Here is a 12,406-nt window from a genome sequence, read left to right as displayed (position 1 = left end):
AAAGTGCATATCACTTTTAGCCAGTTTATGGTATTGTTGTAGAATATCTCTGGCTCTTTTGGTTGTTTCTTGGTGGGCCACTGCTAAATAGCCCTTGTTGAATTTGTTGGCAATTTTGTTTGTTGCACATTATATCTTTATAAGCAAAGTTAATTGCTTGGGTTCCCTGACTAGGCGTTGATTTCCCATTTAGTCGATTAAGCGTCTTGAACAATTTGGCGACGTTATTACAACCATCAAGCTCACTCACAAAGGTTCTCGATGAATTGCGTTTATGCTTTTGAATAGCTGCATCTATTTAATGGTTCATATTGCATATCTCTTCAGAATGTGGGTTAGGCTTTCTTAGTTTGTTTCTTTCATCAATACCAAATGGGTACTCATGTGTGGTAAGTGGTTTAGGATGAATTGGTAGCCTTTTGCTAATTTAAATTGTTTTTTAGACTTTAGGAAATTTAAGGGAACATTTGCTGCATTAACCATTTTTGAGGTAGTCAATATTTTTGTTTTCAAATTTAGTATCTGTGAAATTTTTCTCTTGAGCCTTAGTCTGGTTGGTTTTGTCTAAGTTGGCTTTTCTGTGTTTGACTTGGGCGAGTTCGTTTCATTCGGTTAATCTTTGTTTTGCTGTAATGTGTCTTTATTTACAACAGATGAGTTTCTGTTTGATTTATCCGTTTTTCGCGCGTTCTCAATTTTTCATGGAGATTTAGATTCTTGGTGGTTTTTCAAGAAAAATTGTTTTGGAAGTTTTTTTGGACTACTTTGATGTAAGTACTGTATTTTTTTGGGACCTGAGTTGGTTGCTTCTTCCAGACTCTTCGGGCTGATGAAACGTTTTAATTCGGCCAAAATAAGTAGGAGATCGAAACGCGATCATTTTTGCGGTACTTTTGGTGTTTTATTTATTTTTTAAAGTAGAGCAAGAAAAGTTTTTGGAATAGACGCTCAAATTCTGGATTATGGTTTTTTGTTCACATGGCTTTTGAGATTTTCGAAATATTTTTTATCGCCGCTGTCATGTACTCAAACTGCTGTTTTTAGGCCGGATCTTTTCAAAAGATTACAATCTTTGGTTCCTGTTTTTTGATAGCAACGGTTGAAATTTTGAGAATTGTTTTGCAAAGGGGTTCATTCACTCTTCCAATAGAATAGTAATTGTTGTTTACTCGAATTTGCGCGATTCATTGTATTCAGTCGTGGTCAAAAATTGAAAAAGAGAGCCTAGCCATTAAAGCAAAATGAATAGGCATCAAAGTTCAACTAAGTATGTTAGAACAAAATTCTACTTGCGCGAAATGATAAAGGTTTAAAACAAACAATCTTCCGGATTTTCATTTCTTTGTTTAATTGCTCTCAAACGCAATTTGTAGCAATTATATTAGTCCCGTTGGTCTTTTTATGCGATCTTTTTTTTACAACCATCAAGCTCACTCACAAAGGTTCTCGATGAATTGCGTTTATGCTTTTGAATAGCTGCATCTATTTAATGGCTCATATTGCATATCTCTTCAGAATGTGGGTTAGGCTTTCTTAGTTTGTTTCTTTCATCAATACCAAATGGGTACTCATGTGTGGTAAGTGGTTTAGGATGAATTGGTAGCGTTTTGCTAATTTAAATTGTTTTTTAGACCTTAGGAAATTTAAGGGAACTTTTGCTGCATTAACCATTTTTGAGGTAGTCAATATTTTTGTTTTCAAATTCAGTATCTGTGAAATTTTTCTCTTGAGCCTTAGTCTGGTTGGTTTTGTCTAAGTTGGCTTTTCTGTGTTTGACTTGGGCGAGTTCGTTTCATTCGGTTAATCTTTGTTTTGCTGTAATGTGTCTTTATTTACAACAGATGAGTTTCTGTTTGATTTATCCGTTTTTCGCGCGTTCTCAATTTTTAATGGAGATTTAGATTCTTGGTGGTTTTTCAAGAAAAATTGTTTTGGAAGTTTTTTTGGACTACTTTGATGTAAGTACTGTATTTTTTTGGGACCTGAGTTGGTTGCTTCTTCCAGACTCTTCGGGCTGATGAAACGTTTTAATTCGGCCAAAATAAGTAGGAGATCGAAACGCGATCATTTTTGCGGTACTTTTGGTGTTTTATTTATTTTTTAAAGTAGAGCAAGAAAAGTTTTGGGAATAGACGCTCAAATTCTGGATTATGGTTTTTTGTTCACATGGCTTTTGAGATTTTCGAAATATTTTTTATCGCCGCTGTCATGTACTCAAACTGCTGTTTTTAGGCCGGATCTTTTCAAAAGATTACAATCTTTGGTTCCTGTTTTTTGATAGCAACGGTTGAAATTTTGAGAATTGTTTTGCAAAGGGGTTCATTCACTCTTCCAATAGAATAGTAATTGTTGTTTACTCGAATTTGCGCGATTCATTGTATTCAGTCGTGGTCAAAAATTGAAAAAGAGAGCCTAGCCATTAAAGCAAAATGATTAGGCATCAAAGTTCAACTAAGTATGTTAGAACAAAATTCTACTTGCGCGAAATGATAAAGGTTTATAACAAACAATCTTCCGGATTTTCATTTCTTTGTTTAATTGCTCTCAAAAGCAATTTGTAGCAATTATATTAGTCCCGTTGGTCTTTTTATGCGATTTTTCGCTCAACCGATTTTTGTATGACCCATTTGACTTTTCGTCCTCAAAACGGGATAAACAGCTAGCTTCAGCTGAATAGTCTCCAAGTATGCGATTCAGAGAAACTGTTTTGGAGACTTATACTTTATGGTGTGAAGGGTTGTCAGTAGCTAGCGTCACTAAACCGTGGCTTGCCAGTCCTTTGAGGGCAATTCGCACGACGTTAGCTTTCTGCCCTTAAATTTTAGTGACCGATGAAATTGTACCCTGTCCCTAACAAAAACATTAAAATTTTGTAATCTAACAAAAACTGATCACTATATTGGAGCATTGTGATTTTTTTGAAATCAATGAGATCTATTATGCTTTGCCCCTATCTTAGTGAGAACATATCTTTTACACCAGGCGCACGTGCTTTTTTTTACCTAGTAAAGTGATATATAACAACAAAAAAATTGTAATGAGGGCATAGAAAACTGCGAGGGCTGAAACGGATTAGATCCAAAAAATATCTATCTGCAAAATCTGTTCTTTTTCTGGCCCCTTCTCAAAGGAGGCCAAGCACTCAGTTGTGGTTATTTTCTCGTAATCTCACGGTACTTTCTTACAGTTGTTTTCAATATCCTTTGTCATGCCATCTTTCAGTGTTATTTTGATTTTGTCAATAATTTTTTGAATTTTGTTGCAGGTAATGTCGTTCTGTTTTTTGTGTGATTTTTAACAGTTTTTGTGCAAATAAATGGTGATGTTATGGTGATTTTTAACAGTTTCTGTGCAAATAAATGGTGATGTTATCGTGATTTATTGTGTGTTATGGTGATTTTTAACAGTTTCTGTGCAAATAAATTTGAGTTGTTTTTGTTACAGAAAACTCCTTAAATAAAGTCCAATTTTTGCGTTTTTGATTGTTTTGATATCTTTTTGATTTTCTTCTCGAATATTGCTCTCAGACAGAGTGTATAGCAAATACTTTAGTCTTTCAGTCTGTTCTACGCAATTTTTTGCTTTTCGCCATTTTTTCATTGGACCCATTTGAGATTTCATCCTCAAAAACGGGATTAACTGAAAAATACCTGATGGCATTAAGCGGCTGAGAAACTCTCTGAGCTCTAAGAGCCTTGCTACTAATATGCCTCTAAGTATGCGAATCAGTGAAATGAGGAGACATTTTTTTGTACATTGATGGTCGGTTTTTAGCCTTAAAAGTTTGACCTTTTCAGTTACCCCCACCAGCTCAACACTCGCCCAAAGACACTATGCAATTTTCCACTTGATCATTTAATATCATTTTGCCTCCCGTTTTGTCTAACCCCTCCCGCTATTGCATAGTTCTTGACCCCCCCCCCCCCCCCCAGGGCTTGCTCCTAGACCTAACAGAGACAAAAAGCACTAACAAATACCACAAAAATTTTAACATCGCTAAACTGTGGTCGTGGCGTTCGAGATATCATCAACGTTTTGAATAACTTTGAATAGCTACTAGTAAGAGGTGATTACAACGCTTGCAGAACGTGCATCACATTCCATTGATTCTTTGTTTTCCTTTTTTCACATAGAAGCAGTGGCGAGAAGGAGGCCAAAAAAATTTCTTGCATTAGTTGAAATTTTTTCTCTCGTTGCCACTTACATTAGAACGTATTTCATGCGTATTTGAAATGCCTGAAACTTGTTGGCTAAAAATTGGCGTGTTTGGTATACATCTTGCGTGAGTTTTTTTAGAAATGACGAGTGCTGTTTTACTTACTAACACGGGGGATTAATTGCCCCGAAAGGAGGGTGTTTGCGCTCGAGTGCTGGGCTTGAGTAGTACTAAGATTTTCTTCCACGTTTTTTAGGGAAACAAAGGGTACAAAAGTGTTAAAATCAATTTTAAATTGAAGTTAAATCTGCAATTGGACAGATTAGTGGAAAAGTTCTCCTCAGTGGAAAAACATGGAGTAGTTGAAATAAACCAAAGGTCCCCGATAACGTAATAGCCGCTTTTCTATTGCGGTTTGATTCGAAAGGCAGATTTTCTAGTTTAAAAAGTTGAATTTAGACTTAAAGAAGTGAACGTCTAATTTTTTCGCGTAGACTTAATGTCGTACAAAAAATAGACTTTCATTCGTTATGTCTTAAGTTCAAACGTTCAAACTACGCTTTCTGCTCTGAAATTTTAATGAACGTTGGAATTGTACCCTGTGCTTGTAAGCATGATTAAAATTGCATAATCTAACAAAAACTGATCACTATTTTGGAGCATTGTGATGTTTTTGAAATCAAAGAGATCTATTCTGCTTTGCCCCCTATCTTTGTGGGAACATATATTTTACACCATTAGCAAGTGCTTTTACTACCTAGTAAAGTGATATATAACAACACAAAATTTGGAATGACGAGGGCTGAAACGGAATAGATCCAAAAAATGTCTGTTTGCAATATCTGTTCTTTTTGCCCCATTTTCAAATGAGGCCAAGTACTCAGTTGAGGTTATTTTCTTGTAATCTCTTGATACTCTCTTACATTTGTTTTCAAAATCTTTTGATGTTCCATCTTCAACTATTATTTTGATTTTGTCAATAATTCCTTAATTTTTGTTGCAGGACTTGTTATTTTGTTTTTAGTTCGATTTAGCTAGCATTCAAATCTTTTACCGTCCACTCAAATTATCCAATTTTCAAAATCTTACGTGAAGTCTGTTTTAACTGTTTTAGGTTAATTGTTTTCTTTGCTGATTCTGCTTAATCTGAATTGCTCAGAAACGCAATTAACAATGAACGGAGTCAATGTCGAGAATGGAAGTCAAGATTAGAAAAAGGATGAATGCGTATTACCCTATTTTAGATAACCACTGCTCAATACTGTAAAACCATCTTTGTTACTAGTTCAAAGTCTAATTGAAGTTGCCATGTTGTATACTCAGTGTAGCTATACTGCCGTCTTTAGGCTCAATCTGTTGAGAAAAATTCCAATGAAAAAGGAAGTGTTTTTGATGTTTCATCAGTCTGAAAGACGAAATGAAACATCAAAAACACTGCGAACAGTAGGCGTAATGTTTTTCGCTAAGTGAGCGAAATTTTTGTTCAATTTTCGCTATAGCTTTCGTTACTCAAGTAGTGGTGCTTACTGTTTATTAGAAGGTGCATTTTTTAAACCGGTTTGACCATGCGAAACCATTATTGGACTTTGTAAAATTTTGGGATGATTTTAAATTTTTTTTATGAACTCATATTTGGCAGTTTCTGTGTTCTTTGTCTTTTTTGTGTTTTTGGATTTAAAATATGAAACTCGTTGCTTCCAGGTGGGTGTTATGGTGACATTAACAGTTTTTTGCAACCAAATTTGAGTTGTTTTTGTTACAGAAAACCGCGTAAACGAAGTCTAATTTTGGCGTTTTTTTATTGTTTTGATGTCTTTTCGTTTTTCTTCTCGAATATTGCTCTCAGACAAAGTATGTAGCAATTACTTAGTCTTTCAGTCTGTTCTACGCAATTTTTTGCTTTTCGCCATTTTTTCATTGGACCCATTTGAGTTTTCGTCATCAAAAACGGGATTAACAGGTAAAACCCAGAGGGCATTAAGTGGCTGAGCAGCTCTCTGAGCTCTTAGAGCCTTGTTACTAATATGTCTCTAAGTATGCGAATCAGTGAATTGTGAAAAAAAATTTATACATTGATGGGCGGTTTTTAGCCTTGAAAAACTTGATATTTTGAGTTACCCACCCCCCCCCCCCACACCAGCTCAACAATCGCCCCGAGAAACTCCACCTTTCTTCACTTGGTCATTTAATATCATTTTACTCTCGTTTCGTCCAATCCCCCATCGCAAAATCCTCGACCCCCCCCCCCCCCCCCAGCTTGCCTGTAGACCTAACAGAGACAAAAAAACACAAACATACCAAAAAATTTTCAATATCGCCAAACTGGTCGTTGCGTTCGAGATATTATCAAGGTTTTGAATAACTTTCAATAACTACAAGTAAGTGGTAATTACAACGCTTGCAGAACTTGAATCACATTCCATTGATTCTTTTTTTCTCCACTTTTCACATAGAAACAGTGGCGAGAAAAAGGCCAAAAAAAATTTCGGACCAAATGTTTTTTGTTCACCACTATTTTAAACAATCGCGGCATTAATTGTAGTGGCACAATTATTTTCATCAATGCATTGTGACCGCAACAAAATATAATTTTTTAAAAATAAAACAGCATTTAAAATAATTTTTTTGCTGAGCGTTCAACAGAAACTTTTTTTTTTAAAACGTTGCTGCTTTTTTAATTGTTGCTGGCTTGGCAATATTAAAATTATTTGTTCTCTTTTAGTGTTTCTTTTTCTTGGCTCTCCTTCTAAGCACCATCTCTTTTTGTTTTTTCTATGTTTTGTGGTCATTCCTATCAATGGTTGTTTTGTGCATAAATGCTTTGGAGTCTTAACTGGTCATGCTCTAGAACGAGTTTTGAGATTTAATTTGTCTCTTTTTGTCATTTGCTTGGCTTTCTTGGTATATATTGTATCTCTTGTTTTCACTATGCTTATGGTTAAAGAGAACACGGTTGAAAGATATGCATAAAGTATTTGTTTGAAAGCTCATTATCTTTTTTGAGCTTTATTGGAGTTGATTACTATATAGTGAAATGCACAGTTTTGTTAGTAAGTAGAGATCTGTGGTTTTGATCTTTTTTCCTTTGAGTGGATTCCGGAGTCTTCCGTTTATACGATTATGTTATTTTGTTTTGTTGTCTGAAATTTTTTTATTTCGTTTTTGTTGACACAGACAGCAAAACTGGAAAAAATCATTTTTTTAAGTTTGCTGATTGTTTGTAAATGTTTTTGCCACAAGGTTGTCAAATCTCTTTGAAACGATTCTTTGGCGCTGCCAATAAATTCAATTTTTGCGGTACCAAAAATTCCATCAAGTCATTTCTGTATCTGTTAATATCTATACATACCCTACGGCACGGAAATCTATTTTGCTGTGTTTTACTTTTATCCTTTGAATAAAACCAAGAATGAACCATGAATCTTGAAAACCACAATTATAGATACCAGAGCAAAGCAGACCAGCGTAGGTATATTATCGCAGAAGCAGAATTACCATTGTCGCAGAAGCAGAATGCTTAATTAATGCACGCCCCTTGACCCACGTCAGAAGCGACAACGAAGACGAAGATCCACTAACCCCAAATCATTTCCTTATTGGTCGAGCTTTCCCTAACATACCAGCCTGTGTGTTCAATGAGAACCCTTCACTGAAGACGAAAAGTTGGACGCAGATCAGACAACGATTGGAAGCAATATGGAAGAGGCTGGTCCGAGAATACTTGCCTACCCTGAACACCCGAAGGAAGTAGACCAACCCAGAATCAAAGCTTGAAGTCAACGATATTGTTTGGGTACTGGAAGAGTGGACTTCCAGAGGAATTTGGCCCCTAGGACGCGTGACAAGGACGTTCACCGGCCCCGACCAAACTGCTAGATCTTGTGAAGTAAAAACCGCTCTAGGTCTTCTAACCCGCCCAGCTGTGAGATTAGCACATGTTTTCCCAAAACCAATCCAACCAGGTTAGGTAAGGCAGGCCCCGAGAATGTTATCGACATTGATAATCTTCTTATTGATTGGCGCTAATTATTTTACCGCAAAATTGTCATAATCCTTGTAAACTAACAAACATTGATTCTTAACACAAGAAATTTGAAACCAAAGGGGCACGTGACAACAATGTAATTAAGGTAATTTTGAGGACTAAGGTTTTGAAACATCAAAGAACAGAGTAGAAAAATCCGAAAGAAGGCAAGTCGACGCCCCCCAACCGAGCACCAAACGATCCCCCCAGGAGGCATCGACATTGTCACCTTTTTTTGTCCTCAACCTATTTATTCTTTCATGTTTTCAAGGCAAACGCACACACACACACACACACGCACACACACACACACCCACAACACACACACACCCACATACACACACACACACACGCACACACACACACACACACACACACACACACGCACAAGCACACACACGCACACACACACACGCACACACACACACACACACACACGCACACACACACACACACTCACACACACACACACACACACACACACACACACACACATACGCACACACACACACACACACACGCACACACGCACACACACACACACACACACGCACACACACACACACTCACACACACACACACACACACACACGCACACACACACACACACACGCACGCACACACTCACACACACACACACACGCACACACACACACACGCACGCACACACACTCACACACACACACACACGCACACACACACACACACACACACACACACACACACACGCGCACACACACACACACACGCACACACACACCACACACACACACACACACACGCACACACACACACACACATACACACACACACACACACACACACACACACACACACACACACACACACACACACACACGCACCTGTTGTTGAGTTTAATCAATTTTGTATAATTTTTTCTAGATACACAATTTTTAGTTCGTTTTTCCTTGGTGTCTAGTCTTAGAATTTTTAGGCCCTAAATCACCAAAGAAATTTTTCATGCAAGGTTTGGGTAATCATTTTGCTAGACCTCCTATTTTCAAAATAAGAGTTCTCAACAATTCAGTTGTTTTAACATTAAAGCAGTCGTTAACATTTTCTTACACAAAATCATATATCCATCGATCCATTAGTGTGGACTAAAAAATGGTCAGTCTGTGTTATTGTTGTCTGGGTTTTGTTTAATTTTTTGGCCAGTATTTCTACCATGTATTCAGCCGATCAGTTCACCCAACTTTTCTCCCCAAAAATTTTCAAATAGTTTCCCATTAATTGAGTTTCTCAAGATAACTATGTTCATCATCCATTAGTATTGCATCACAATATATAAACTCAATGGAGGTTTGATTATATCTTGAAGATGACAACGATAGATATCAGAGCAAAGCAGACCTGTGTAAGTATCCCATTTTACTTTTGCTGTATTTGTTAACGGTTTCTACGATCTTTTGAAACAATCAAAACACTGATTGTGTCAAAATACTTGTGAGATCGAATAGAAATAGAAGTGATCGATTGAATAGGGGGGATAAAAACACTCAGTTTTGTGTTAAAGTGATCAGCGTGCTAATATTTTTGTAAACATTTCATTCAAATGTATGCCCTATTATTACAAAAAGAGAACAGTTGATGTTTAAAACTGTAGGCTCAAAATTCAAAATGCTGAAAATAGATAATGTTAAATTATTAGACAAAGCGTTGCAACATACCATTGTTATATTGCAAGCTCTGGCAAAGTGCTGCAAAATTTTTCGTGTTTTTCGAAATATTGTGGGGTCTTGCAAGATCTACACACTTGTCTGGTTAAACACCCTTGAGCCAATAAAAGCAGCTTTATACAAGGTTAAAAGGACATCATGCATCTTTGTCGTGAAAGAGTGAGTACTAGATTTTGGGGCGTTTTAAGACACAGCTCCAAATTACCTCCGATTACCCGTTTCTGTATAATATATTTTACGTACTCTGTCGCAATAATGTATTTACCAGGCTCTGTCGCAATATTCAGAACAATAAATGTACCAGGCTCTGTCGCAATATTCAGAACAATAAACATCGACGCAAACAAAACGAAAGTGAACGTGTGATTAAACTGTTCTGTTTTATGCTTACAGCGCTCTTACATTACAAATATTTTATATTAATCTCTAGTTACCACACAAGTGTGTTTTAATCATTGTACAATGCAGGTACGTAACGAATAAGGTTGTTAGTATATTAATGAATTTGTGGTTTGTGCCGACTAAGCCAAGGTCGAGGTGTCCCGACCGACTTGACCTCTGATCAGACGGACCATCTTAAAGCGCACACGTGAGCACAACGTGAGCTTGAGTAACATGGTCTGGAAAAATCTTCGAGCTCACACTTGTCTTAGTCTTATCAGTGTTGGTTTCGACCAAATGATATTCTGTTCAGACGAGGCATAAAGCCGCAGAGGCATACCCAAATCGTCACGGTCAAATCTGCTAGATATGTGTATCTCTTGTTCGTTTTCCCTGTGTTAATACATTGAAAATGTCACAATATTGCGAAAAATAGCTAGCAAATTCGGACAAATATGAATGGAATTGCGCAACCAGTGTTCGCAAAAGTGTCCAAAAAAAACGGCGGAATTGAGATAAAAGCTCTGCATCTTATTTTTCGCGCGCTATATAAAACTTTCTAGCGCCATTTGTTTGTATTTTTTTGCACTGAGTTTAACTCTATTGCACATTGAATTTCTCTATAATCCGCATTAACGTACCGATAATCCGCAAATGTGCCTAATTTAATGCTCGTTCTTGAGCATGTAGTAAGAATATACCCCATAGGGCTTATATAACTTTACCACAAAGCTTTTAACTGCTTTGAATTGTAGGTCGGGAAGTTTGTCTTGGATGTGCAGTATTTCAATGACAACAAAAAGATGTTGTTTGTTTAATAAATATCCGACGTCCTCGAGAAGTCCTCATTTTTAAGGTTGGCGTCGCTTAGAATTGTTTTCACTTCAGAAAAATTGTTCTGTTTTATGCTCTTTGATTGATTCGGCTGTATCATAAATAGAAACCCGTCAATAGATTCAGGTAAATAGAAGCAAAAAATATTCAAGCAACTCAATTGAATTTTTGTTGCTAATTTCAATTGAAAAATTACTCATTATTGAAATAAACAAGAAGAAACAGTAGTACATTTTTTATCGAAAAATCACGTTGTTATATCTTAGCATTCATTCGTCAACGACACCTGTCAAAATGTGCAAAAAACTCTGGATCAACTCTCATGAAAAAATTTTATTTGTTAAACTCAGTTGGACACCAATAAACAAATGCTAAGAGCAAGAAAAATATTATCAATTCATATGTGATTTTTACCAGGTGTCTATTGATAAAGAAGTCGAATCAACCGTATAGCATTAAAAAAGAAAAACTTTATCTGCTGCAAGAAAAATTTTAAATTTCACAGTTCCAAAGATTGGGACTTCTGGAGCACGTCGGATGTTGATGAAAAACAACATAATAACGTTCCATTGGTTTTATTTACATCTACAACTCAAAACAAAAATGTCGTGGTAAATAAATCTAAGCTCTGTATTGTATATTATTAAGCTTTATACTATTTTTTCATGCTGAATTAATAAAGTTTAAACCACTTTTTCAAGCTCGAAAAGCATGAAATTAGGTACAATTGTTGATTATAGATACATTAACTACGGATTATGTATACACTCAGTGAGAAAAATAGTTGCTTTCAGTCCAAAAAGACATACCTAAACTGTGCGATAATGTATTACAAGAAATCTGACCTAAATTCTCACTTGAAGGTATCTCAATTCCGCAAAAATGGCGAAACCGTTTTTGCAAAAAGTAGATATAAAGCTTGTCTCCTCTTTTTGCAGATTTTAGGTATCTAGATTTCAAGCAATTGATACTAAGACGGAAAATTTGGGATATACCTCTGCGGCGTTATAGGCCTTTGAACGCAATTATTTGAAAAAAAGCTAAATAGAGAAAAGTTGAATCATTACGCGGTTAAAATCTCTTTGCTCGAGTTAAGTTACTCAAGTTTGTCGTTATTTTCACAGCCATATTTTAAGATCCCCACTCTTTTCGCATTTGTCCACGCCGTTATTGTTGCCAAAGTTACTAATCTTGACAGTTAACAACACGCCAATTCAAAGAGAGCTTGTTTGGAGATTAATATAAGAATAGTCTGTCGCAATACTAATTTTGGATTAAAAAAATTGGCAGCTACACATAATTGATGATTAT

General features: G+C 36.2%; 1 protein-coding gene across 1 annotated transcript in view; it reads left to right on the top strand.

Moving 5' to 3' along the window:
- Window positions 1-10,189: 10,189 nt before the first annotated feature.
- Window positions 10,190-12,406, top strand: part of LOC142343212 (uncharacterized) — a 92,481-nt gene continuing 90,264 nt past the window's right edge. The window contains exon 1 of the mRNA XM_075394954.1: window positions 10,190-10,348. Coding sequence (XP_075251069.1) covers window positions 10,343-10,348 — 6 coding nt within the window. The 5' untranslated portion in view covers window positions 10,190-10,342. The remainder of the gene's footprint in view (window positions 10,349-12,406) is intronic.

Source organism: Convolutriloba macropyga, chromosome 7 (genome assembly GCF_964194025.1).
Source record: "Convolutriloba macropyga chromosome 7, txConMacr16.3, whole genome shotgun sequence".
NCBI classification, from domain to species: Eukaryota; Metazoa; Xenacoelomorpha; order Acoela; family Convolutidae; genus Convolutriloba; species Convolutriloba macropyga.
The sequence above is the reverse complement of the archived record's forward strand: the minus strand, read 5'-3'. Positions and strand labels throughout refer to the sequence as shown.